At 52.4% G+C, this 26,393-nt stretch overlaps 12 protein-coding genes across 12 annotated transcripts; 6 read left to right on the top strand and 6 right to left on the bottom strand.

Moving 5' to 3' along the window:
- Nucleotides 1-655: 655 nt before the first annotated feature.
- N7482_001134 (putative 2-hydroxychromene-2-carboxylate isomerase) lies at nucleotides 656-1,508 on the top strand (the record flags this gene model as incomplete). The annotated part of the gene is made up of 3 exons (XM_056683259.1): nucleotides 656-890; nucleotides 971-1,254; nucleotides 1,305-1,508. The coding sequence occupies 3 exons, from the start codon at nucleotides 656-658 to the stop codon at nucleotides 1,506-1,508; spliced, it is 723 nt and encodes a 240-aa protein (XP_056546865.1).
- A 197-nt stretch (nucleotides 1,509-1,705) lies between these two features.
- On the bottom strand, nucleotides 1,706-2,220 carry N7482_001135 (uncharacterized protein; the record flags this gene model as incomplete). Its single annotated transcript, XM_056683260.1, has 2 exons — nucleotides 1,706-1,821; nucleotides 1,890-2,220. The coding sequence occupies 2 exons, from the start codon at nucleotides 2,218-2,220 to the stop codon at nucleotides 1,706-1,708; spliced, it is 447 nt and encodes a 148-aa protein (XP_056546866.1).
- Nucleotides 2,221-3,064: 844 nt separating this feature from the next.
- N7482_001136 (GTP-binding protein) lies at nucleotides 3,065-4,165 on the top strand (the record flags this gene model as incomplete). The annotated part of the gene is made up of 1 exon (XM_056683261.1): nucleotides 3,065-4,165. The coding sequence occupies one exon, from the start codon at nucleotides 3,065-3,067 to the stop codon at nucleotides 4,163-4,165; it is 1,101 nt and encodes a 366-aa protein (XP_056546867.1).
- Nucleotides 4,166-4,629: 464 nt separating this feature from the next.
- N7482_001137 (type III PLP-dependent enzyme) lies at nucleotides 4,630-6,046 on the bottom strand (the record flags this gene model as incomplete). Its single annotated transcript, XM_056683262.1, has 2 exons — nucleotides 4,630-5,687; nucleotides 5,761-6,046. The coding sequence occupies 2 exons, from the start codon at nucleotides 6,044-6,046 to the stop codon at nucleotides 4,630-4,632; spliced, it is 1,344 nt and encodes a 447-aa protein (XP_056546868.1).
- Nucleotides 6,047-7,794: 1,748 nt separating this feature from the next.
- N7482_001138 (protein N-lysine methyltransferase family protein) lies at nucleotides 7,795-8,939 on the bottom strand (the record flags this gene model as incomplete). The annotated part of the gene is made up of 2 exons (XM_056683263.1): nucleotides 7,795-8,389; nucleotides 8,473-8,939. 2 exons carry the CDS (start codon nucleotides 8,937-8,939, stop codon nucleotides 7,795-7,797), a joined length of 1,062 nt encoding a protein of 353 aa, XP_056546869.1.
- A 287-nt stretch (nucleotides 8,940-9,226) lies between these two features.
- Nucleotides 9,227-10,667, top strand: N7482_001139 (uncharacterized protein; the record flags this gene model as incomplete). The annotated part of the gene is made up of 2 exons (XM_056683264.1): nucleotides 9,227-10,309; nucleotides 10,374-10,667. 2 exons carry the CDS (start codon nucleotides 9,227-9,229, stop codon nucleotides 10,665-10,667), a joined length of 1,377 nt encoding a protein of 458 aa, XP_056546870.1.
- Nucleotides 10,668-11,791: 1,124 nt separating this feature from the next.
- N7482_001140 (class I SAM-dependent methyltransferase) lies at nucleotides 11,792-12,880 on the top strand (the record flags this gene model as incomplete). The annotated part of the gene is made up of 3 exons (XM_056683265.1): nucleotides 11,792-11,962; nucleotides 12,147-12,293; nucleotides 12,359-12,880. The coding sequence occupies 3 exons, from the start codon at nucleotides 11,792-11,794 to the stop codon at nucleotides 12,878-12,880; spliced, it is 840 nt and encodes a 279-aa protein (XP_056546871.1).
- A 527-nt stretch (nucleotides 12,881-13,407) lies between these two features.
- On the bottom strand, nucleotides 13,408-14,678 carry N7482_001141 (uncharacterized protein; the record flags this gene model as incomplete). The annotated part of the gene is made up of 5 exons (XM_056683266.1): nucleotides 13,408-13,865; nucleotides 13,935-14,235; nucleotides 14,305-14,435; nucleotides 14,509-14,575; nucleotides 14,613-14,678. 5 exons carry the CDS (start codon nucleotides 14,676-14,678, stop codon nucleotides 13,408-13,410), a joined length of 1,023 nt encoding a protein of 340 aa, XP_056546872.1.
- A 1,056-nt stretch (nucleotides 14,679-15,734) lies between these two features.
- On the top strand, nucleotides 15,735-17,024 carry N7482_001142 (M20 family metallopeptidase; the record flags this gene model as incomplete). Its single annotated transcript, XM_056683267.1, has 1 exon — nucleotides 15,735-17,024. The coding sequence occupies one exon, from the start codon at nucleotides 15,735-15,737 to the stop codon at nucleotides 17,022-17,024; it is 1,290 nt and encodes a 429-aa protein (XP_056546873.1).
- A 549-nt stretch (nucleotides 17,025-17,573) lies between these two features.
- Nucleotides 17,574-19,941, bottom strand: N7482_001143 (Zn(II)2Cys6 transcription factor; the record flags this gene model as incomplete). Its single annotated transcript, XM_056683268.1, has 9 exons — nucleotides 17,574-18,022; nucleotides 18,084-18,147; nucleotides 18,205-18,419; nucleotides 18,482-18,791; nucleotides 18,841-19,279; nucleotides 19,326-19,624; nucleotides 19,679-19,762; nucleotides 19,818-19,837; nucleotides 19,890-19,941. The coding sequence occupies 9 exons, from the start codon at nucleotides 19,939-19,941 to the stop codon at nucleotides 17,574-17,576; spliced, it is 1,932 nt and encodes a 643-aa protein (XP_056546874.1).
- Nucleotides 19,942-20,171: 230 nt separating this feature from the next.
- Nucleotides 20,172-23,431, bottom strand: N7482_001144 (skeletrophin; the record flags this gene model as incomplete). The annotated part of the gene is made up of 4 exons (XM_056683269.1): nucleotides 20,172-21,391; nucleotides 21,461-23,134; nucleotides 23,212-23,353; nucleotides 23,405-23,431. The coding sequence occupies 4 exons, from the start codon at nucleotides 23,429-23,431 to the stop codon at nucleotides 20,172-20,174; spliced, it is 3,063 nt and encodes a 1,020-aa protein (XP_056546875.1).
- A 1,012-nt stretch (nucleotides 23,432-24,443) lies between these two features.
- On the top strand, nucleotides 24,444-25,470 carry N7482_001145 (uncharacterized protein; the record flags this gene model as incomplete). Its single annotated transcript, XM_056683270.1, has 3 exons — nucleotides 24,444-24,672; nucleotides 24,756-24,808; nucleotides 24,904-25,470. Coding segments are annotated over 3 exons (849 nt in total), but the record flags the coding sequence as incomplete, so codon positions are not given.
- Between the last annotated feature and the right edge of the window lie 923 nt (nucleotides 25,471-26,393).

The following is a 26,393-nucleotide window of genomic DNA, read 5'->3' on the forward strand; positions in this document are numbered from 1 at the left end:
AGAAAGCATACAGTATGCAGGAGCAGACACGTGGAGAGAGAATGAAGCTGAGTAACCGCGGTTAAGGAAAGAAGAGAAAATGGAAAGGAAGTGCATTGGGAAGACCCGAAGAGTCTAGATATAGCTGGAAGAATCACTGTACTGGCTGAATATGGAAGCGTTAACTCTACAAGGCGGTAGGAACGGAAATGCTGGTAGACAGTAGGGAAGGGTTGCTTGAGGTCGTTCGTAACTATCCTTGATGAAAGACATAGGTGAATGGGCGACAATAGCTGAGTATCGGAGCAGTTGCCTAGGTGTCACTTTACGTCGGGATAGATTTCCAGGTATCTGGCTTGGGTAGGATGAGGCTTCGCTAAAAGCTGTCCAGACGATTCACTAGCGTACCTACAACACCGGCAGATGCATAACAATCGGAAATGGTATTCCAAATTTAGGGCTAACGTCCCCCTATTGATAGAGCTATATTTATTAGAGGTTATTCAGACATCCGAGCCTCGGCATCAGTTGATATGCGCTGAGTCATCTCGAACTGTCCCAGACTGCGGGGAATGAAGCTTAGAACAAGAGCCATCCCTGTAACAACCCGCTGGACCCTCGAGACGTCCTCGAACATCTGCCTGGCAAACTAGACTTCAGAATTGTGCAATCCACCATGGCCACCCCTAAGATCACACTGTATTTTGACATCGTCAGCCCTTTCGCATACATTGCGTTCCATGTTTTGAAGGCAAGCCCCATCACACATAACCGAGGTTCCTGGTGCCTGGATACTAATTTCCATTTCCAGAACTCGCCAACATTCGCCGGGTGCGACATCAGCTACGTGCCTATTCTGTTAGGAGGCCTGTTCAATGCATGCAACAATACGGCCCCCATCAACATCAAGAGTGAGTGGTAGGCTTTCGTGATTATCAGCCTCCCATTCATCCCCAGCACGAGCAGTACGCTAATATAGCCGTCCACCCAGACAAGGATAAATGGATAAACGTGGAGCGCAGAAGGTGGGCAAAGTACTTCTCCGTTCCCATCAGCGACAACCCGCCCGACGGTTTCCCGCCACGCACACTGGCCGTCCAACGCGCCCTGGCTGCCATCTCGCACAAGTCTCCCGCAAAACTGCCCCTCGTCATCGAGGCCCTGTGGCACTCATTCTGGGTCGAGTCGAACTCCAAGATCGGAGAGCCGGCGGGATTTACTCCCGTGCTTGACGGTGTGCTCGGACAGCAGGCTACCGAGGAGGTTTTGTCCGCTGTGAGTCGTGATGCCTGGCTTGTTTTATTCCATTCTAACGCCGTGCCTAGATTACACAGCCTGAGATCAAAGAAATTCTTGCCTCAAATACCGACCGTGCCTTCACAGCTGGTGCCTTCGGCATCCCATGGTTTGAATGCACTAACTCCGCAGGCGAAAGTGAGGGGTTCTGGGGAATTGATCACCTGGGCCAAGTGGTTGACTTCCTATGGCTGGATCGTAGCCGGGACCCGGGCTTCAAGGCGTTGTTGTGAGCAACCCATGGTCAATATATCAGACACACAGGGTACGGCACCGATTATATGTTAGCAACTCAATCATCTGAAGTGCATGTGTTGCGTAGTGGAAAGAAATACGTCGTATTATCTATACATGCAAGGATTAACAGGTCCGATTCCGAAATCTCACAAATACACTACTGGCCACTAGACATCCATTATCCCAGTAGCCTTCACTTTGTCGAGGGTGGCTGCACAGTGCTGCTGTGCTTCTCTCGCAAAAAGTCGCAAATCCGCTCGTCGTCCATCTGGTCGATTAATTCGTGGTCAGGGTCCGGCGACTGCAGTCCTAGACACGTTACTCTGTGAGTAGGGCGCCGAAAAGAAATAGGCACTCAGGTACTTGAATCGACTTACCCTGTCGTGCTTGACGTTCACCTACTCCAGCAGCCTTGCCTGCAAGGGTATATATACACTCCTGCGCAGACTGCAGCGCCCCGCCGGCCACCGGCACAACGTCATCGAAGATAAGCTCCTTCATCCCGTTCAGATTGAGCTTTTCGCTTGCGATAGTGGTCAAGTCTTGTTGGGTATTCGAGATCGAACTTCCACTAGGCGTTGAGCTAGACTGTTTTTTCATGCCGGCGAGGATACCCTCTGAGCGATTCGGGTCGCTGATCGCTGCATCTGCCCCGTCTCGTGGCTCGCACGAGCTGTCGTGGTAGGCAAAATTATTCGAATCATCCATGATGCGGATATTATACTGAATGCGTGTGTGTGGGAAGGTAAGGTCGAGGTCGAGATCGAGATACAGGGATTAAATTCGGACAGGAACCGTAGGGCTGAACTTGACGTAGGGCTGAGGGCACACGCGTAGCCCGACCTTTCGCGGCGCCAGGGGCCTATGACATCGACATTTGGTGGGAGGACAGTCCCCATGGTCCGGGCCAGGTAGCAAAAATTGCGGGACCCTGACCGGCTCGGCTGAGATCATGGCACGTTTGAGCTGGGTGGGCGCGGTGCCAGGGTGTGGATGAGCACTCTTAAGCCGATCCGTGCCTAGAAATGACGTCGCTGGACCCATCGGGCGCGCCCGGTGCTGAGAGTGGGTTAGGGTGTCGTGTAACATTGAGGGGTGTATAGTTATCGTGAATTTAGGGCGGATGGAGGTCTATGGCTTTGGCACCGTTGCTTATTTTGTCTTGTGAGAGTGTCGGCGTGAGGGTGTTGAGGGTCTGAAGGTTGAGTTTGGGCTGAGCGATGGCCGGGGCCGTACGACCAGAGGGGCTTCTGGTTCTCAAAATTGACTCGAAAGAGGGAAGGGAAATCGGACACGACCCCGTGGATATATCATCTGGATCTGCCATTATGCGTAAGTAATCAATCGTCGCATGGCCCTCTGGTCTCCAAGTTGACTCAGGCAGGCTGGTATACTCCAACCCGCAAAAATCAGGGCCCCACCGGCCCCGCCAAAAGCCGCATCAGGGCAGTCCAGCCAAGTCCCCTCCAACCTCAGCATCTCTCCACAAAAAAAGCCTCCCACCTCCCACCTCCTACCTCCTACCACCACCGGGGCCATCCAACCACCCAAAATGGCGCCCATCCCAATTACAATCATTACCGGCTTCCTCGGCTCCGGCAAAACCACCCTCCTCCTCAATCTCATCCCGCAACTGCCGCCCACGTACCGACTCGCCCTTCTCAAAAACGAATTCGGCGACGTCGCTGTCGACTCCCAGCTTGCCTCCACACAATCCATCTCCGGCGTGCGCGAGCTGCTGAATGGCTGCATCTGCTGCAACCTGGTGGGCCAGCTGAGCGATGCGCTGGAGCAGCTGCGCACCACGGTGTCGCCGGACCGCATCGTGATCGAGACGTCGGGCAGTGCGTTCCCGGCTACGCTGGCGATGGAGGTAAATCGGTTGGCGCGCGAGGGGGAGGGCGATTTCGCGCTCGATGGGGTGATTAGTGTGATTGATGTCGAGAATTGGGAGGGGTATGAGGATACCTCGTACACAGCCAAGTTGCAGGCGAAGTATACGGATTTGATTGTGTTCAATAAGTGGGAGGCTGTTGGGGAGAGGCGGTTCGATGTTTGTTTGGACCGGGTTGGTGATTTGGGGGTTGAGACGCCGTGGGTGAAGTCTGCGCGGGGCGTTGTGGATATGGATGTTTTGCTGGGGATTGATGGGGCGCTGTATGCGAAGGAGGAGGGGCTGTTAGAGGGCGGGGAGGATGGACACGCGCATGCGCATGCCCATAAGCATGACCATCAGTCGGAGGTGGAGGTTTTGTCGGTGCTGTTGAAGGGTGCGCAAGGAAGGACGGTGGATGTTGATGCGCTAGAGCGCTTGTTGCAGCTCGCACCGAGGGAGGAGGTGTACCGCATCAAGGGTATTATTCGCTGCTCGGCGGCGACACCACCCGTGGAGACTTCGGATGATATGGAATCGAGGAAGAAGGGTGATGCCGCGGAGATCAGGTACTATATTCTCAACTGGGCGTTTGGCCGGTGGACCTGCACACCGTCGACCGTGGTTGCCGAGTCGACGGATGAATCTGTGGCTGCGCGGTTGACATTCATCCTGGCACGGTATGAATCGGGCAAGTGGAAGAAGAAGCTGGACGGCGGTGGTCTGATCCACGTTGCGGGGGGAGAGGCCGCCGAGTTAGTCGTGGAACGATTGGTTTGAAACGATGGATGTGACGGAGCTGGTGTCGATGGATACCCATGATTGATGTACAGATTGCCCCTTGTGGGCCATGTTCCGATGATGATACTGGCAGAGAAACCAGCTGGACAGATTAGACGATAGAAATGACTAGAGCCATGAGCTATGAGGCATGAGGCATGCGGGATACATGCTACGAGCTACGAGCTACAAGGTACCAGGCAACAAGCTAGACAAGACTCGTCTACGATGGGTGGCAAAGACCAATAATCCAACATGCCAATGGCAACCGAGCTCGATTCTATCGCATCTCTAGGAGAAAGCAAAGAGCATGACAACGTAAATGCAGCAAAAGTATCGCATCACCTAAATTACCGCCTCCCTCGCGAGAGGCACAAGCACAAATATATATTACGAGCAACTAGAAAAAGGACTCCATCAACGACACAGGGCATGGACAAGATTTCCTCCCGCTCAGAACAAGACTAGTAGTTCAGCAGAGCCGAAGCACCACTCTCGCTGGAGATGTAGATCACCTCGTGGTTATCCGAGAAGCCATTGAAGCGAGTGGCGCTGCACTTGGTGTATGCGCCCATCTCCTCAAAGTACAGCCAGTCCCCCGTGTTCAGGAGCCCCGGCAGATCGATGCGCTGGGTAATCACATCGATGCCGTCGCAGGTGGGGCCCCAGATCGAGTACGAGTTGTTCTCCGAAGCGGCCGAGTTGGGCGTGCCGGGTTGCGAGTCTTCAGCCGCAGACAGCAGCACCTTGGCGACCGGATGCTGGTGGTCGAAGATGATGTTGGAGAAATTGCCATACACGCCGTCATTCAGGTAGAGCATGTACGCGTCCCGCGAGGGATCCAGCGGGTCCGGCACGTCGCGACGGGCGATGACGTTGGCCGCGAGCGTGAAGGCGCTGGCGACGTAGTATCGGCCGGGCTCGGCGATGATGCGGATGTGCGGCGGGAAGTAGGACTCCAGCGCGTTGCTCAGGATGCCCGAGAATTTCTCGAAGGTGTCCTGGCAGAAACCACCGCCAACGTCGAGCGTATGCAGCTCGTGGCCGATCTCGGCCGCTTGATCGAACACCAGACGGGCATCTTGGACAGCCTTGAGGAAGGCGCGCGGGTCCTCGGCACCGGACCCGACGTGGAAGCTCACGCCGACGACCTTGAGCTCGAGCTGGTGAGCGAGTTCCAGCAACTGCCGAGCCACGTCCAGGGAGGCACCGAACTTCATGCTCAGCCGGCACAGGCTGGTTGAGTCGTCCGTCAGGATGCGCAAGTACAGCTCAGCAGCCGGGAAGTGGGCCTTAATCTTGTACAGCTCGTCGGCGTTGTCGAAAGTCATCTGCTTGACGCCAACCTGCGAAGCGTAGCGCAGGTAGGACTTAGTCTTGCAGGGCTGCGCATAGATGATCCGACTGGGATCAATGCCGGTCTGCAGAGCCAGATCAATCTCCGACTTGGACGCACAGTCGAAGCCATTGCCGAGCTGGGCCATGAGACGCAGGACCTCCGGGTCCGGGTTACACTTGACAGCTGATGGTCGTTAACAATTGGGTTCAAAAGAGACAGATGTGATCCTGTGGCCGAAGAGCGATGAGGGACCTACCATAGAAGGGCTTGACACGGCCCAAGTTCATCTTCCAGCGCATGTGCTGGCGGTAGACCTCCCCCATATCCGCCACATAAAACGCATCCTCCTCTCCCGGCTCGCAGCGGTCGGTATCGACCTCAGCGGCACGCTTCTTCAACACATCCAACACCAATTCCTTCGCAGTCAACCCCGATTGCAACAATTCGCCCCCATGTTTGCTGATTTGACCGAGGTCACGACTATTCAAGTCGTTTTTGAGGGTGCGTACATGAGTAGGCGACACACACGCAGTCGGTGCCATCACCGTGCAGCTGCGATTCAGCACGAATGGATCTTTTTTGTAATAAGAACCACAAAAAGAGTAAAAATAAAAATTAAGATGACTAGTCACAAAGACTTATGCGACTGCGTTAGGGAGGACGAAATGTGTCGCAACCGTAGTTGACTGGACCAAGCCTCCTAGACCCTTCCTCCTTAAGAGGAAGAACCTTCAGAGTAGTCCTATGCGGCAGCTCAAAGGTTGAGGGAATATTCCGAGGGGGCGTCAACGGGACGAAAAAAGGCGCACCCGACGAGCTCTCAAAGGACGATAGCAGAAGGAGGTGGAATGTTGTTAAGAGTGTCGCGTGTACGTCGAGTGGAGACAATTTGGCTAAGGAGCAGAAGGAAGGCTACAGGAGCCGTGGTGACGTGGGTTGCCTTTGGTGGTAGGAACCAAAGGCAGGGATCGCTAAAGATTGAGCGAGTTCTGGAAAGAGTAGGAAAGATGGTCAGTGAACCTGGGTTCGGGGACCAGCAATCAATATGAGAGAAAAATTTGGACGGCTCAGAGGGAATGAGGGGGAGGGTGCGAGGCGGGCTCAGATTTTTAAAATTGGAAAGTTCGGGGCGGTGTTAGGGCACAGCGGCGAGAGGTGGTAAAAAAAAAAAATGACGCAGTGTTACACACCGGCGTGTATCTGCGACCGAGGGAGACAACAAGAAACTCACCTGGACAGAAGGCTAAGTACCCAAAGAACGGAGTGATTGGAAAGTGAAGATGTTGGATAGGACGAGGAGGAGAAGTCCTGGGAAAAAGCGCGTACTGGCCGTGGGAGTGACGCTTACGGCAGCACCCCGAAAAGGGCTCGTTGCGGGCAAAGCCCGCACAGCCAAAGCCCACCGCCTGTCGAAGGGTCTCTCGGGCTTAGTCTCAGGGTTAGTTCCTCCGGTTACTGCCCGAGAATGGCTAGGAGACTTCGTTACGCAACATTACTGTAGCGTGACTTGTTATTTGACGTGACGGGACTATAGCAAGCTTTTCCTCTGCTACCCCCACCCACAAACAGGGCTGCGCGACGCTACTGGCGTATCAACTATGTAATCCATACTCCATGTTCATTATAATAATAGCAGCCTAGCCGAAGAGATTTTTCATCTCATGCCTGCCCAACTCTACTATGAGCGATTTCTGGGCGTTCTGGCCAATACTCTAAATTTTGATACTATTGTTTGACCTTCTTCCCCCTCCCTTCAGTCTTTCCAGGCAAGCTGCATGCTGCAGGAGTGGCACTCGTTCCTGCGCCTCACAACACTTTGCCCTCGGAAAAGCTGAGCTCAATCAATTGATTGTCACCACATGCGGTGTGCCAAGCTCCGAGTGTTTGGCCCTCGGTCGTGGCCCTGTCTGCTGATGGGCGGCGCACAGATGCCCCACAACGAGTGAAAAGGGTCAAACCCTAGACTGACTAACAACAATCTGGCATGGTCAAGAAAGGCGCTGACCGACTGCTTAAATTTGCAAGTCCCGACGATTGCAGCAGATGGCCGCGAAGCCTGCGGGAGACGAGGCTCGGCGGGAGCAGCTGAGAGCGCTCCTAGCGGGGGCGAGAAGCGGGCGAGAAGCCGGGCAGAAAAGGCAAAGCGGGCAAAGCCAGCTCGGAAAAAAAAGAGGATGACGCACCGGATCCCGCACGGACCAGCCCGTCACTTTCCCGGAGCTTCGCACAGCCTTGGCAGTATACAGACGTACCAGTATCGTAGTATAAACGGACAGGACAATACTTCGGCTTATGCCCCCTTCTCCACCCCAGACGCCTTCTGGTAGCAGTACATTTCAATCTGATCAACCTGCTCCCACTGCGCCGGCAACGGCACTTGCGCCTGCTGGGACACAAAGCCGGCCGTCCTCATCAGATCGAAAAAGACCGCCTCACTGTCATGCCGTCGCTTTAGGGCCACGAGCACCACTGCCCCCGGGGACCCCCGGACCAATCGATCGAGGACAGACACCAGCGCTGGCAGGCTGTCTGCATTGTACGTACAGTCCGAGACTACGATCAAATCAATGGGCCCGCGGGTGAGGTTCGGCGTCGGCTCATCCCAGTCGAGCGTCTGGAACTTGATGGACGCCGACGGCTTCGGCGAGGCGTCGTTGATATTGCGGGTGACGATCTCGGAGACCTCCGGAAGATCGGTGAGCAGCACCTCGCAATTGGCAAGCATGGTGGCCAGTGCAATGCCAACGATGCCACAGCCAGCGCCGAGCTCGACGACCTGGAGTGGCGAGCGGCGAGGGGTTAGGGACTGGCTGAGGGCGGGCATGCTCTTCTCCGTGCCGGTGATGACCTGCTCAAGAAAAATAACGGCTGCAAGAGCGGCATCCCTAGATCAAATGCCCTTTCTGTCAGAATTGCGGCCAATTGAGAGGAACGTAGGGGATGGTAGACACGAGGAGGTGTAGCTCACCAAATATGCCGGGCAATGCTGTTGCCAGTTTCTTCCCAGATTCTCAAGGGTCGCACGGTGCTTGCGATGTTCAAATCCCGCCGAATCAATTGCTCAGCGGGTTCCCAGCTTGGTCCAAAGGGCGCGCTGCATCCCGATACGACCAGGGGGGTAGTATGCTTTTCTAAAATATCTTTCTCGACATCGGAGAGTTGAATTTTCAACGCTGCTGTTTGTCCGGCCACATCCTTCGGCGCGAAGGGTCCGAGCAAAATAGGCAATTGGCGCGAGCCAGCCAGCCATTTGACAGGCGTCTGATAACGAACTTTGTGCGAGGCATGCTGTACCCATGTCGCCGTCAAGTCCACATCCTCGGCGAGGAAATCGTCGCCCAGGTCCGTAGTGATGCAGATCAGGGCGGAGATAAACACCGATTTTGTCTGCTGCTGGAAGCGCGGCGTCTTCAGGAACCGAATATAATATACCATCTTCACACCCAAAAATGCACCGCAATAACCTTAAACCCCCAAAACGTCAATTTTCGCTTCTCCGATCGTTCCACCGTTCGGTTTACCCCAGACCAGACGAGACCCCACCGCACCCTCACGTGTTATCGCTGACTAAGCTCATATGACATCGCGGCATGCTTCACCAACACGGAACACCCAGCATTCTTATCCCCTCGTCTCGCCAATGACGGCCAGGACGCGCCGATGAAGCCTGCATCCCGCTCGAACCGCGCACTCAAAGGATTCACCACACTCCGCGTCCCAAAATGATGCGCCCGCGCGACCCGCGCATCCGCCAACGGATCAACCAGATCTCGCATAACCTCGAATCCGCCAACGAGTCCGCCCAAGAGGGCCTGTACGCCTTCTCCCAGAACTACCTCTCCCCATGCTTGTCCGAAATCGGCAACTGTGTGCAGGCCTGCACGGCCCCGTGTATGCCCAGCCGAGAGGACCAGTTGCGGCGGCGTCGGCGCAGCCACGCAGAGGCCAACTTCGACTTCTACGATGATTGGGATAATGAAGCTACGGAGGATAGCTTGCTTGGCTGGGGGACGGGCGAGCTGGACCGGCTGCTGGCGGGGAGCGGGCTGGCTCGTGGCGGTGGCACAGAGCAGCCCCGGCGGCCGCGGAAGATGAGCTATGGGACTCGGCAAACCAGGAGGAGTACGGTGCACCTTCCCGATGCCCGTTCTGATCCCACGGTGATACCGAGCTCATCGCTGCTTGGGTTTCTCGAGCGCTTTCCTTGGCGGTTTGGTGCTAAGGGGGTCAAGTATCGGCCGTCTGCGGCGGATCTACAGGAACACCCGGGCAGTCATCACCACTATACGCAGGAGAATGAGCCGCTTATGGAGGCAACCGAGGAGGATGGGCTCTACGTGTCTTATCCGAACAATGGGAGACAGCGGAGTGGCACGCAGTCGTCGCGGGGTACTTCGAACTCGCTGAGTTCGCGGGGCGATCTGTTCCCGAGTGACGAGGAAGACGCGGTCCCGCTGGACGATGAATTCGCGTTGGTCTTTGGGCGGCGAGGAACGGGGCTTGAATCGGATGATCAACCTGGTACGAAAACTGAGATGGTGAGGTCTGTGTCGGGCACGTCGAGCCTCGGCGATGCTTCATCAAAGAAGTCCAAGCGAAAGAAGAACAAGAAGCGCTCGTCGACGAAGACGACCATGAGCTCCGATCATGATGTTATCCACGGCATTGACACGCCGACAATAACGGATCTTAAAATGGAAGAAGAGCGGGCCGCCCGGGAAGAAGAATCTACGGTCCAGAGAAAGCGACTCGCTGCGCAAGAAATGGCCTTGAAACGCAGCCTGGAGCCGAGCAGCGCCCACATGGTACGATCTACTAAGCCGATTTTCTTTTCCTCCCACGGGTTTCTAAACTAACTCTCCATTTCAGACTGCAGCACCTGCAGACCTCGCGACCGGGCTATCTCCGGCCCACAGTCCCAAAACAGTAGGCCGAAGCCAGATGTCCGAGGGACATACTAGGCAATCGAGCGACTCCTCCGTTCGCCAATTTTCAGGTGACCAGATTGAGCCGTTCCCGGCTTTCCCGTTACCGGGACCTTTATTACCCTCCTCTTCACGTGCTGTCGGCATGGGCTCGCCTCGATCTGGCTCTTTAACCGCCGGTGGCTGCCCAGAACACGATGATGAACCCGGACCGCATGATTCCGATGCATTTCATTAAACTCAGCTGTGCTTGAGTTGCGAAAAGCTTTTGGCTTGTCTTGAAGGCCTGCTGTCGGCCTGTATGATATAATGACCTCTGTCTTTGATGTGTCCTATACCCCCTTGATAATATTGAAAATAATATCGACCACCATATTTCTCATTTTATTCCTTACAAGCCTAGTACAGATGGCGGGATCCCTATATTAGGAAAATCCTTTAAAAGGCGCCATTCTTAGGCAGAGTGAATGGCGGACCTTTACCACAACCGGTTTCCGAAAACCCCCGCCGTTTCCGGTCTCTGGGATCTGTCAAATACCACAAATTCAATGATACGGCTGAATACACATGTTGAAAGATTCCGGTCCTTTTCACCCCTACAGCAGACTGCCCATTCTATTCAATATGGATTCAAGAGGACAGGTCAGAGATCTTAAAAGCATGCGAGGCAATGGCGAACGCAAGCGCTACTGTTCCCCACGACAATAAAAAGATATTTATACATGGGAGCCATTGAAAAAAAGCAACCATTGAAATATAACCGAAATAATCATTGTCTGAACTCCCATGTGAGGCCCTTTGTCAGGTGAGTCAAGGAATAGAGGTGAAGTTGATAGTAGATAGCGCTTCCGCGTGTATCTCGGGGTTGCCCTATGTCCCCAGGGACTATGCCTTCGGAGATAAATCAGATTCAGATACAACTTTTTGTAATGATTGGTGATTCCCATCTTCAATTTTGGAGCCATGCCGGGAACGGAGCTCAGAGGCCGAGGGAAACCGGCATAGCTTAGTCTCAATGTTTTCCTTTCCCCCCAATTTTGATTATGCTATCAATATTCGGAGTTTAAATGCTGCTCGTTCTGTAAATCCCGGGATAGGAAGGCAAAGGAATAGCAGGAAGCCGCCTCGGGGTTTTCCCAGGGCGAATAGCCGTTCCCCGAAATGTTCACAGCTCAGACCAGAGGTATCCACCTACCCGCGGGGCCTCGTCGGCATCCCTCCAGATGATCTGTCCCTGGACATTCCCTCTTCCCTGTGGGCCAGAACAGCTATATAAGTGCTACCAGCCGGGCACAACTTCGCACTTAATCTACAAACTAGTCCCCGACTCCTCGAAGCCCACTAGTGCTAGTAGCCTCCGTCATGGCCAAAGCAGAGTCCGATCTCAGGTCCATGCTGAGCGAGAACTATGACCCCCATCAGTTCCCCTGGTATGAGCCGCAGCTCACAGAGGTCGAGCCAGAGGCAAGGGAACTGCTTGAGAAGTATAGCCATATCCCACCCCACGAAGTAGTGCCGCACGTGAACAGCCTGGTTCGTGACGACCCCCGTCATCGGCGCTAATGCCTAGTGGTCCATGTTCATACTGACAGTGTGTATCCACCATGCACAGCGAGATCGAGCGTTTGCTGTAGTACGTACCCTGAACCCAATTCATCCCGGGCTTTGGATAGCTAATCTGTCGGCGACATTTGTGTGCAATACTAATTCCTTCTAGTTTCCCTACCCTTGCGTCGGCGCTTTCCGTTTTCTGGATATGAGTATCCCCCAATCCCCGATCTACGACGAGATCCTGGAGCGTCTCAAGTCTGGCCAAAAACTGCTGGACGTGGGATGTGCCCTCGGGCAAGAACTGCGTCAATTGGTATGTCCAGCTCACAAGTTCAAACCCAGAAGACTAAAACAAAATCCTGATATCGAGGTATATAGGTCTTCGACGGCGTAGCTTCTGAGAATCTGTACGCGGCTGATCTACGCCGCGACTTCTTCGAAGTCGGCTACGACCTGTTCAAAGATCGCGAGATGCTGAAGTCAACATTCTTTGAGGCCGACATCTTCGACGCAAACTCCGCGCTGGTGCAGCAACTCACTGGCAAGGTGGATATCGTCAACGCGGGGTCTTTCTTCCACCTGTTTAACTGGGACCAGCAAGTCGCAGCCGTCAAGCAGGTTGTTGAGCTCCTGCGCCCGCAGCCTGGTTCCCTGTTGGTGGGTCGACAGGCAGGGCGCAAAGACCCTGTTGATCCTGATGACAAGGAGAATGCGCCTAAGCGGTATCGCCATGATATTGAGACGTGGAAGAGGCTTTGGAGACAGGTTGAGGAAGAGACGGGAACGAAGTGGGAGGTGGAGGCTTGGATGGAGCCCTGGGAGGGCGTGGATTCGGTGTTCAAGAAGTATCATCCTGGCGTGGAGACTTTTAAGCTGCGGTTTATGTCAAAGAGACTGTAAATGCGCCCTGCTGGGTGATGTTTGTGGTCAACGTCTTAACTCGAACGGAGTGCACATCTATATCAGTGGGGGTGGCTGAGAGATTTAATATGATGGCTGCTCAGTTTGACATGCTTCGTTATGCTGTTGCAAGAATCGACAATATTTATGAACCACACACGACCCGTGGATGTATTAATGATCATCTCGAACAAAATCTGGGAGCCCATTACATTTACCTCAGCACGAAGTCATCACCACCTTACGCAGTCGCTCTCCTTTCTATCTACAGTAGGTCTTGTCTCCTGGGCTGGTCGCAGCGACGGAACCTTTTGCAACACAGATCTACGAGCCATCGCGAGACAGATCTCGAGCCGCGTTCCAGGGTGATACACAATCCAGCTGCCAGGACGTCAAACTCAGAAGACAGATATAAAGACGGCAATCTGCTAAGGACGAAACAACCTGAGATCGTAAGGAAAAACACATTCAGCAAAGACTAGAAGGTGAAGTCCTTTATCTAGAAAAACCCCCCTTCATAGATCATGCTATTTCCGTCCAGCAGACCCAATATAAGCCTTGTCTTTGGCAATCGTCCAATCGAACCAGCGTCTCACAAGCGGCCAAACAATGACACTCACTATCGCAACAATTGAGTCCACGATGCCGAAACCGCGTCGAGGCGACAATCCCATCATACCACCAAAGAGTAATGACGCTTCATACTCGCTGCAGATAATGAACTGCTGCTTGTCCACGGCCGCGATGATTGCATCCGCCACCTGCTTCGAGCTGTGTAGTTTCTTCGAGAGCTCTGATAACGGGGCCGTTGTTCCTTCGAGCTCTTTGGTCAGCGGGGGCTTGGTGTTCTGCTCGTCGATGAAGGACGGGGATATGAAGTTGGAGGGGAAGGCGATGTGCACCGAGTACTGCGAGGCTGGACCGGAGTAGCGCATGAGTTCGCAGCGGAGGGTGTCGGCAAGGGCTCGGACGGCGCACTTGGCGGCTGAGTTGATAAGGACCATTAGTTTGGGGTCTTGATCTGGTGGTTGTCCCTGGAGATGGGTAGACTAACGCGTATACACGGTGTATCCCGGGAACGCTACGAATGACGCCGCACTGCTAACAAATACGAGCTGCCTCGGTTTTGGGGCCGGCTGGCAACCAGCCGCTGGCTGGAACGTTTTATCATCCTCGGTCCATAGTTTCAGCATCGCTTGGGCCGGGTAGGCGCTCGTGAGGTAGTTGTTCGTCATGCATCGCGAAATGGCGTCTGCGTCGAGGTCGACGAGAAACCCAAGTTCATTCGTCGTGCCACCTGCTACGCAGTACAAGATATCGGGGAGCCGGGGCTGCGATTGGAATATCTCCTTGATCTGTTTTATGTATTAGACATGAAGTAGATTTTGAGTTCCGAGGGATCCATGGGCGAACCCTGAGTTTACCTTGGTAGCATCGGATAGGTCGAGCGACTGAACTGTTATTTCCTGACTAGCATGCTTTCGCACGGCTAGCACCTCGGACCTGGCCTCGTCGAGCTTCTGTTGGCGGCGTGCGAATATGGTAATATGGCAGCCTACACGCCAGTTAGTTCCTGGGTTTGTAGTATGTACCCACAAGCAGCATCAAGACAAAAAACGTCTACATACCTCGCTTTGCCAGGCTGATCGCCAAATCCCGCCCAAGCCCCGTGGATCCGCCGGCAATAAAGACTGTCTAGAGGAGTGAAACAGGGTTTCCGTCAGGAGCTCACTCTAACTTGTTGTCCCATGTTTGCGTCGAAAAAGGGGGGAGCTACCTTGCCCGTCAGGTCCTTCATCGCGCCAATTCTGCAGCTCCAGCAGCAGGCCGAATGCACTACAGAAACTGAAATTGGAAAAAAGGTCTCCCGATATGCAGCCTGATGTGGACAAAGCGAGATAGGGGGTGGTAGAGGCGCAGAGAGGCAGAGATGTCAGACGGCAGTTGAGCCCCCCGCTCGACGGAATCCGGGGCTGGATCGCCCCTGCCAGGCACCTGATAAGCCCCCTGAGGCCCATTCTGGCGGCTGGTCCACGGTAGGGAAAGGGCCGATGGGGTGCGGGATTCAGGCGTCTGTATGACCTTGCAAACAGGGATGCCTAATTCCGTTTCTTTCTGGTATTTGTATCTGGAGACCTTACAGTAGGGACACTACGATAAAGGCGCAACCGGATCGGCATTGGCCATTGCATTTGCGAGTAATTACGGTCAGATTGGAGAGATGTTGGATCTCAATGATTTAATCCTCTCTATGTACCGTGGTATTCGACTTCCTTCGGGATTGCAATGGGGTTTGTTATATGGTCGATGCTCATGAATATTATTACCTGGGGGTATACGTGGAGAATCGATGTCAATCCCAGAAAAGCCAAGAGGATCAGGCTTGCAGCAGCAAAACAGAACCAAGCCACGTTGGACGACGTGAATATCCACGCTGGGGAGAAGAACAGGAAGCGAGAGAAATCTTATGTGGAAAAGTCTGGAACGAGAGGAAATGAAATTGATAGGCAGAGACTTCCGCAGTGCAGAAGTATTTAGAATAAAAACATTCGGATCTGCTCGGATCTGCACTATCTCTATACTCTCTATACTAGTAGATAAGATCTCCTCCCTGTCTGAGCTTTCTTAACTAGTTCTGTCGCAAGTTTCGGCATTCGGCGGTGCACGCCGGTACACGCCATTGCGGGGACCGATTTCTTTATCGAATTGCCCTTCAATTTCCCCCTCATCCCCCCTTGCGCCATCTATTTTCATTCGCCTTGAGCAGTCTAGCCAGACTAATCGGACCCCAAACTTCACTCTCGGAGCTGTTGAGAGTCTCATTTATCAACCTTCCTCCGGCATCATACACAGCATGAAAGCCAGTCATTTTTCGGCCGTTGCAACACTAGCAAGAGTCGTCCTCGGCTCCAAGCTTCAATATCCCATAGGCGGAAGTGGCCTTCATGGAACAAGAGATTCGTCTGAATTCGAGAATATAATCGCTTCGTCGCCCCTTCTGGCATTCCACAAGGCTATTGTGGAGATCTCATCTATCAGTGGGGATGAGAAAAATGTGGGAGAATTTGTCCTCGACTTTCTATCGTCGCAGAATTTCACGGTCGAAAAACAGATCGTGGCTCCAGAAACCGGGCATAGTAAAGATCGGTTCAATATCTACGCCTATGTTGGTGACAATCGATATCCCGATGTACTGCTGACCAGCCACATCGACACGGTCCCACCTTTCATTCCGTATTCTCTCCACCCGCCGAGCTCGGGCGCTGCAGAAGGGCCGACATTCAATCGCACAGAGCTGATGATTGCCGGCCGTGGCACGGTCGATGCCAAAGCCAGCGTAGCCGCCATCATCTTTGCTGCTATCGAGACTCTTCACGACAAGCCCGATGCCTCGGTCGGGTTGTTATTTGATGTCGGCGAGGAGAAGCTTGGTACAGGCATGAAACATTTCTCCGACTCAGATCTCAATCCAACCCCGTCAACATTCCATACAGTCATTTTCGGGGAGCCTACTGAGCTCAGTCTTGTGGCCGGTCATAAAGGGTCTCTGGGTCTGAAGGTTATCGCCAAGGGCAAAGCTGCCCATTCAGGATACCCCTGGCTGGGGCAGAGTGCGATCTCATCCATCCTCCCGCTCTTGTCCCGTCTCGACAATTTGGAGAATATCTTGCCTGAGAATGGTGGGCTTCTTCGAAGTGACAAATTGGGCAAATCAACTTTGAATATTGGGGAAGTCCATGGCGGCGTCGCCGGCAATGTCGTTCCAGCCTATGCCGAAGCATTAGTCTCAGTCCGCCTCGCAGCAGGAACACCGGATGATACGAGAGAAATTCTCCAGAGGGCTGTTGAGGATCTCACCGGAAGTGAGGGAAATGTATATCTGGATTTTGGAGAAGGAAAGGCTGGTGGTGCTCCACCTCAGCATTTCGACGTGGACGTGCCTGGGTTTGACGTTACTACTGTGAATTACGGCACCGATGCTGCCTCACTGCACATCCATGACCAAGGTACCAAGAGGGTTCGTCGCTATTTGTATGGCCCCGGGAGTATTCACGTTGCGCATGGCGATAACGAGGCAATCACGGTGGGAGAGCTGGAAGAGGCGGTGGACGGGTACAAAAGATTAATCTCAGCTGCACTATGAGCATCCTGGTTAGAGACATAATTAAAGGTTTGGGTTCTCGACTTGAATGTTCCCATCTCTACCTATCTCCGCGACAAGTTCTTGCAAATTCATTGCGAATATGCCAGTAAGCTTGTTAGAACGGCGCAAAGCCGTTGCCCGTACAGCACCGGTCATCAGTATCTTGACAACGCCGAATCTCCTGCGCCGCGAGTTCGTTAACTTCTCCGGCAACCTTTTAGTCGGGCATGGACTACCAAAGCGCTTTAGACAATGCCACGGGAGCAATCAGGTATCGTCTTTTCTTCCTTCCTACAACTGGATCCGGTGGTGCTTCCAATGCCATTTCTCCTACGATCTGGTCAGAGCAGTCTTTCGGAGTTCCTGGTGCAGAGTGCACATTTGTGAAATTTGGGAAGTTGAATGACGACGAAATGTCTATGTGGATATTTAGGACAGCCTGATCAATCTGGTTTGGGTTGACTATAAACATGGCTTCAATTCTTGGACATTTTTGAAAGTTTCACATTGCTGGTTCGTTATAGATCATTGCACAATCAATATATAATGTCACCCAATCAACCCGCTTTCTTGATTTGGAGTCTCATTCCCAAATATTCGGTTCAATGTAGATGGCAAAGCACCGGGTGGGTGTTGTGCATTGTTCCATTGCGAGTTGGCCGAGAACGAGGGGCCACTGTTGGACAAAAGACCCGGATCATAAGACATGCCTGTCTGTGGGTCCTGAACATGATTCGTAGGCTTTTGGGCCTGGGAAAAGGGCAATGAGCCATGGAAAAGCCATGGTGGGTTTGCTAGAGACATGATGTCTTGGTCAAAAATGGTCCACGACTCGTCCCCCATCGGCCCAGGGAGTACTAATGCCGAGCTGGTATCTGGCGGCGTATTCATTGCTTGCATGCTGGACTCGAGGCGCTGGGATAAAACAGTATGGATGCTGGCTGCGGACTGATGGCTTCGTTTTAAGCTATATAAATGTGCTTGGATGAGATGAAGGTCTGTGTGTGCAATATGTTAGAAATCCACATGGTTTCTTCACGCGGTGAGAGTATCACAAACCGTCTTGATGCGTCATACCATCCTCCACACCACGAAGAAGTAAAATAGCAGCCCATGTGATCATCTATATTTTTTTCACCGTTAGAAAACATAAAGGAGCAATTAGAGTTGTAGGCCTCACGATCAGATCCCAATTGGACCAAATGCTAGCATCATCCTGCCGTAGCCTCAATACAGTCCTTGCTGAAACAAGTAATTCGTGTCTTTCAACCGGGGTAATATTTGCGGAGCTCAGATCAAAGCCTCGAGCAGGATAGTAAATAGACAAGACATAAAGCTTGTGCAGATGATATTGTAGCAATATCAGGATCCCCTGTCGATCCGAAGGGGTGGGTTCTAGGAGGAACGGTCTGGTCAGATTCGCATGGACCCATATCTCTATAGGCTCATTAACTTACGAGATGCCCCATTGTATAATACCAACCAGTCATCTAGCTTACGTGCCCAAAGCCGGATGACCTCAGAATCGTGCTCAGTAAATGAAGACTGGGAAATATGGGTATGGCCAGAAAGGTCTTCGTTTATTGAGCACCAAATAGTCGGCAGGCCTCTGCCAACAAAATGACTCAAGCCATAGTGCATCATGTCAGCGAGACCCTGAAACGCATTCGGTTGTTGGCTATCCAGTCGTTGGATGCTGGGTGAGGGTGGCTGGCGAGGAAGCAGAGGATAGGACATGTGCATCGAGGCGTGTTCAATATCAATAACCTAAGTGATATTAGCGAGCGCACCTCCTCGCCAAGGTGTGAGCCCTGACCTGAAGACCCGAAAACAGCCCCCGCCAATCGGGTGTGGAATGATCCAATTCAGATGGACAATGATCCAGCCAGATGCGATATGCGATGGCAATCCATGACCCGGTAGCATCAATATAAGCTTCGGAGCTCAGGCTTGCCATTATCAGGCCCAATATATTGTGGAATGCCTTATCCTTCTTGCTTTGCACAGACGCCGCCCACTTTCCGTCCGCACGAAATTGATCTCTGACGAAAGAGTCTGGTCTGACGCGAGGTGTCACGAGCTCCGCAATTGCACTGCATGTAGCTGCAAAATAGCCCGATTCCATCGCACCCAACTCAGATGACTGGTGATGAAGGGCAGAAATGTAAAGCACGGAAGCAAGCAGTAATGGTGTTGGCTTAGCGAATGCGTCCTGGTCTTTCAAGAAATGAAGGAGTGGCAGGTTGTTCAAGAATCTTTACTAATGTTAGGCCTGGCCAAGGATAACAGAGCAACACTTACGAGCTCCACAGTTGTTTCACAATTGGTCGAGACCAGACGCTTTCATCTGGTACAGGGTGAGCCATAGCCCTTAAGTGAGCAACAGCATTCCAGACTCCACGTAACGGCAGAGAATCTGTATCATCATCGAGGTCTAAACTTTGGGTGGTCAGAGCCTCTTCAGGTGTTTCCTGGGTGATTCCCAGTGCGATCTCGATTCGATCCAGTCGATCAAGAATTGACTGCTGATCATACACCGATGGACGAGTCGCCGAATGGTCACTTTGAGCCTCTTCGACCGATTCGTGCAATGCAGATGCCTTATCGGTTGTTAGTATACTGCGTAAATCGGGTAGGCCTCTTTCAGCACATACATTAGCTCGGGGCTTAAAAACACACGCCGTCTGAGTGTGTCGACAACGACGGCAAGGAGGTGCTCCTGAGACCTCACATTTCATCTGAAGACCATCAGTTGATCTGCGCATTCCTCGGGATGCCCCTGCTGACGGGTACCTTAAGTCTCCGGCAGTTGACTAAATAGGGCGTTAGTCCTGCGCCAGCATTGACATTTGGCGCGGCACCTACCACATGCCTTGGTCGGCTTGGGGCCTAGGACCATGTTGCCCTGCTGATTCATCGTGTTCCCAGACGCTTACATCGTATGGAGAAGAAGGCTGGAGTCCGCGCTTCTCCAGGGTGCCTTATCAACGGCCACGTGAGCCGAGCTGAAATCAACCCCCTTATCCCGGGGTTAGCGCTAACTGGATTGGGGCTGTTTGGGTTTCTGTTCTCAAATCCTTCTGGCAAGACGCAAAAAGACTTCAATTTGGAACTATCAATATAACATATCTGGGATCTCCGTCCTTTTTACCACTTGGGCCTCTTCGGTATCCATTTGGACGCCTGGGATTCCAGGAACCCTTTCTTAGCAGATTCCGGCTGTACAGTATCCTTTGGCGGGATGGCGGGCTTTTCATCGGACCGACTCTCCTTGATGTCGCGTTTCTCATCCGTTGAGTTGGGAGTCAATCTTTCCACCGCCCACTGCAACTTCGCTTGCCTTGCACAGCTGATAGGGGTCTGTTTGTCCTTCGCTTCCGCAGATGGGTCCGCACCCGCCGACATCAAGATATCGATCAGCCGTTTGCGAGACTCCTGGACCTCAGGCTCCGACAAGAGTTGTGGCTGATTTTCGACCTGTAAGGCAATTGCGGTCAAAAGAACCAGGAGAGGTGTCTTGCCATCCACATCTCGCGCGTTTACATCGGCACCTGCCCCTACCAGCTGCTTCATGACCGCTTCAGGGTCCATTTTGACCATCGCTAGATGCAGGGATGTTCTCCCAGCGCTATCTTTACTGTTCACGTCTGCGCCGCCTTTCAGCAAAACATCAAGTGTGTGCTCGGCATCTTTCGCCTTCGTCGCAATGTGCAGCGCGGTCTGGGCGTTGTTGACCGCGTAATAAGTCTGCATCAGGTCCCTGGAAGCCTTCAGACTTACCAAGCCCCTCACTGCGGATACAGTGCCCACGCTGGTCTTCTTATTGGGGTCCGCTCCCCCTTTAATCATTGCTTCTACTAGCTCCTCCAGACCAGGAATGGCGGCTGCTTTATGCAGAGGCGAGACCCCAGACCCATTAGTGACATTCGGATCGGCTCCTTTCTCCAGGAGGGCTTTCACGGTTTCCGTGGAGCGGCCTCCGACAGCATAGTGAAGTGGTGTGTTCCCTCCTTGCCGTGTCTGTGCGGTGGCCTTGGCACGTCCATTGAGGAGCTCCTTGACCATTCGGAGGCCGGCATTGGGCCGTTTAGACGCGGCAAAATGCAAGGCTGTGCGGCCTGGATGAGAAATGCCAACGGTCTCGGCATCCACCATGGCACCGTTCTTCAAGAGCCATGCAACCATGTTGACTGCCTCCGAATCAGCGGCGATGTGGATGGCGCTCCAGCCGGACATATCTGGTGCACAGATAGCAGATGGTAGCGAAGTGATAGATTTGCCCCAAGTGGTGGCCTTGTCGGCCAGCCAGGGAAGATTCAGTCTTGCTGCGACGAATAGCAAGCTGGTACTACTAGAAAAGCCGGAATCTAACAGCAGAGATCCATGATCAGTGTCTGCGCTTCGAGCTTCCAATCAACAACTGCACTCACATTTACCGGATGTCCACCGCTTCAAGAGATCATATGACTTCACCCAGGTGAGCAAAGCGGCCGAATCTGCGGCGAAGAACTCTTCCATGCCTTTCACATCTACTTCCTCCTGTATTTGACTTTCTCGGAGGTGATGGCCCAGGGACTCGACCGAGTACTGGAGAAAACTGAATCCCTCCAGGTATTGTTGCCTCACTGCCATGAGTTGACTCTGTTCAATCAGCCCGTTATCATTGACTGGGGGCTTGGGCACTTCGCGTTTTTGAACTTCCTCGAGCATAAGGTAGGCCAAGCAGATGGACGCAACTCGTCGGTGAGCCTGTGGAATGGCCATCCCATATCGGGGGTATTCTGACTCTCCTTCGGTACTGAAGATATTCGACAGGAAGTCCTTGACTGACTGATGGGCCAGATGGACCGTATCTTGGTGCACAACAAACAGGGCACCCCAGTTGTTCACAAGCTGGCTCCGCAGTGCCTCGACATCCTCCTTTGAGCTTAACCCTCCGACCTGCCCTTTCCCCTCCTGCAGGGTCAAAACGACATCCAATTCTTGGAGCGTCAAGGGTCGGTCTGCAAAATATACCCACATCAGCAGTGTCTGTAATCTACTAGCTGATTCTCGTGACTGCCGTTCCAACATTGCTTTGTAAAAGGCTTCGACATCTGGTGGGACGCTATGCAGCCTCTCCTTTACCTTTGTCTCTGTCCAGGAACCATCCCAGGTACCGAGATCATCCAGGACGAGCGACAGCCACATGAACATGCCCTTGCAATTTTCCTTTAACAGGCTTGTTGTGAATTTGTGGATATTTTCAGGGAATCGGCGGTACTCCTGAATACTTGTCACTCGCTTGTTGGTGAACGCATTAATGTCACTCTCGTTGTCCTTGGATAAATCAATGGTATACCCTGGAAGCATTCTCTCGCTGACAATTTGGCTGCCTCTATCCGAAATGATGCAGCGCAAGCGGAAGTTTTGGCCTTGTTCGCGGGATCTGGCGTTTACCTTGTCGGAAAGATCGGTGATCAAGCGAAGAACGGCGGGCAAATGAGGCCCGCACTGATCTAAGCCATCGATGATAAAGTAGGTGATCTCCACGTCCGGGTCTGAGCCAACTTCTTCAAGGATCTTCTGCAGAACATCGAGAGACTGAAACTCGTCCGGATCGGACGTCATTGTGTCCAGTTCTTCGATATTTTGCAGATGCTTCTGTGCGTACTTGACCAAGGTCCGATTTTGTAGAAACGTCTTGTACAAAAGCGTTCTGAAAATCCCAATGGGCGTCCGTCGCTGTTCCACCTTGTCATCACAGAAGCATGCAGCCGCTAAGGTCTTCCCTGGAATGCCAAGTTCAATCGAGAGTGGCTTTTCAATAGAGAGTTGCTTTTCGCTCATGGGTGATGTTGGAGATGACAGTGATGGTGTACCCAGACGCATCCGTTTCTCTAGCTCTCTGGCCAGAAACATCAACAAGACACTTTTCCCACTCCCAGGTGTACCCTGGATATACAGCGGCGTATTCTTTGGATCGTCCGCCTGGATCCAGTCACGGAAGGGCGCACTCTCGAAAACCCATTCGCAGGTCCCGGGCTCGGCGCGGCGGATGTCCCGTCGATCTTTGGCATCACCCGCAATCAATGCATCGAGAATTTTATCCTCGACCGTCTTTTTCTCCCCTGATACATTGATCCGTGAAGGAGGAAACTGTTAGCCTAGCTCTCTAGAAGTATTGACGCGTCTTCTACTTGCATACCCATATACACAGAGGCACCGGCTGCAATCGTGACCCCCTGTATGGAATCGCTATAAAACGATGCCTCAATGGTGCCGAGATTCTGGCCCATTTGGAGTCCCTTATTCTCCGATTTGGAGAAGTCCGCGTTCATGGTCGCCGCCTACTCATGTCATTAGCCTTTGTACGTTCTTATGGAATTGTTTGCCCGTACTTCTGCTGCAACACTCGCCGATGCCATCGTGGTGGATTTCAATGGAGCTCAACACTGTGAAAAAATCGATAACTAAGAAGTGAGAAAAATGTCCCCTCAGTTTTCCAACACTAAGAGCTTCCCCTCTCATTCACTACTGAGCTATTTCTCTGATAGCCGGACAGTTGCGGGGACCTCGTCGCTTACGCAAAATATATCCACATTTCAGATTTTAAAAGGCGACCGCTTGGAGGGGTCGTGGGGGACCACTAGTAGTGAGCTTATGCAGATCACGCTTGCCTCTTATCGAGTGCTAGTCTCATTCGCCTGTCCTCGTATTAGCCGTATTAGCTGAGGTCAGTAGAGGCGATTGGTAACAGATCAGCCCTTTCCGCCCGCACCCGCATCCCCACAACTGTCACAACGCCGTCCACGGCCAAATACTTACAGTCCAAGCTTGAGCTGCCTTTGTCGAGCTTACATTGAGATCTGTTATGGATTTATCCCCTTCGCATCCCATGGGGAACCTTGCTCTGAGATTTCTGAGTCTGGAGGTTTACAGATGTCATTCCAGTGTGTTTCGTCGCCTTATCCTACTTCATATCTTCCCCCTAATCCGTCTTTTTTCAATTTGCACTAGTTGAGCTATTTTACAGATTGAAGCGGAGATGAGGATTGTGGAGAGCTGAAGGAGGGGCGTTGATTTGGCAATGACATGGCAGAAGCTGACTGGATCGGACATGGGCAACGTGCATCTGGCCTGGAAAGATTGCGGTATCAGCTGCTAATGACTTCCCCTCAGTGGAATTTCCTGTGGAGTACTACTAAGACGCATGCGAGTGAATAATCATCCCATGGCTAGCTCTGCACGTCTATATTTGTGCTGAAACTGGACTGATCTTCTCAATATTCCTGGCAATTCTGTATCCAAAAAGATCTAACTACACAAATCTACTGTCAAAATGTCGGTTAATATCATCAAGGATCCTTCGAACGCCAAACTAGAGTAAACAACCCTTTCCCCAAGCAACTCTCTGATCCATGGGCTAATCATTGAGGGTTATATAGCATTGTCTTCGTTCATGGATTGAAAGGCGAGCAAGAAGACTGGACATCGGCAGAGAGTTCTATCTTCTGGCCTGAAAAGCTTCTCCCTGCACAGGTCGCGGACGCACGTATCTTGATGTTTGAATATGATGATGCGACAATTGATTCCTTTTTTAATGAAGAGGACCTGATCGCTGGTATTTCGGATGACCTTGTCACCGAGCTTATGGGCGAACGGCGCGGTGATTTGGTTTGTATCATTTCTCGGCTTTCGAAGAGGAATCTGCCCTGGATTTACTAATAAATTTGGTGTGCAAATAGGCAGAGCGTCCTGTGATTTTCGTTGCCCATTGTTTGGGAGGCTTGGTGGTTGAATATGTTAGTATCATCCCTATTCAACTCCTTGAAAAAAAGCAAAAAGAAACCCCCAAAAATCAAAAACATAGGCTGACTTCCTCGCTTCTATTTTTTAGGCGCTTGTTCGAGCCTGTCAACATGAGAAGAAAAAGGCTCTGGCCAGCTCTACCCAAGGCATCATTCTCCTCGGAACTCCCCATTATCAGCCACAAACAGTGAACGAGGCTATCAAGTATTTCCAATTAGCCCAACAGACAGCCCCAAGTCCTTCCGAACTTGAAGCTTTGTCACAATTTGTTTTGACAATCCCCCGACACTTTGCCCAGTTCAAACAACAGTCGCCAGTGAAGGTTGAATGCTTCTATGAAGGAGCTCCAACCAAGGTGAACGATCAAGAGATCAAGATCGTGGATGTTTCCGTGGCCAATGTCCCTGATGGGTCTCCTGCCACCCGCCTAGCAGGCAACCATCATCAGATGAGTCGGTTTGCTAGTGAGAAGGACAAGGACTTCAAGCGAATTTATCGAGTCCTCCAGGAGTGGGTGGAGGATCTCCCTGCGCCTGAGGAGAAAGGCACGGTGAACAATATTTCCAACGCGTCCTTTGCTGGATCCACCAACAGCGGTTATCAGCTTGGTCAGAACGTGGGTAACCAGTCTGGGTTTGTTTTCGGTTCGCGGTAAATACTAGTCCTAATGGCAGTTTGAGTCAATTTTGTTGTGGAGACGTTCTCTTCAGTTAGTCTCTTAGTCTCCGTTGGTTCATCCTCGGGTTGTTTATGGGTGTGGCGTACTGTAGATCGGCCGACTACTCGTGGGAGTGCCAAAGCTTTAAACTATTTCCCTTATCGCTATGCTTTTTGCCGGATAAAAATCTACTGAAATAGCTGGAATTAAACCATAAAATGCTGATATTTTGTATACCAGCTATCGGCCTCCATAAGAGCCGGGCCCGGTAAGGCATCGTAGCCGGGAAATTAGCTAGTATACAATTGCGTCGAAGAACGGGGTATAGGCGGTGGGCAGTATGCAGCAGGCAGTGAGTATGAAATAGTTTCAAACTTTTGCACTAGCACTATACTAGTGCTAGCGGCGGGTTGAGTGAATTTTTGTTGTGGAGACTTTTTTTTTTCAGTCAGATCTCCGTCGGTTCATCTTCCTCGGGGGTGTGGCGTACTGTGGATCGGCATACGTACGTTGAAGTGCCAGAAATTGGCAATAATAGCCGTCGAGAGAGACCGGCGTCTCCGAGCCTAAATGATAAATTTTATTGGCTGTAACCCCACAGTACCGTCATCCAAATCGAGCGACCTGCATAGAAGTTCCGATGCGACAGCCCACTAGCTGGAGAGTGGTGAATGCCGACTACTGTCCGTAATTAGTGCGTCTACTGTATGTACACTATCATGCCTTCATACAGAACGGCTCTAATTTTGCCTCGAGGCCCCCTGGTCGTCACTGAATCCAGTGGACGCGTTGCGTTCAGGGTCAAACGAGAGAAGACTTGGGCCAGCGCAGCCCGATGTGAATCGTTTGCGGGGCCGTTTGTATACCGAACAGGCTCTGGATGACAGTGAGCAAACATGCGCTGCATCTGCTACGTGGCG

Source organism: Penicillium canariense, assembly GCF_028826845.1.
Source record: "Penicillium canariense strain IBT 26290 chromosome Unknown utg000001l_segment0_segment0, whole genome shotgun sequence".
Lineage (NCBI taxonomy): Eukaryota > Fungi > Ascomycota > Eurotiomycetes > Eurotiales > Aspergillaceae > Penicillium > Penicillium canariense.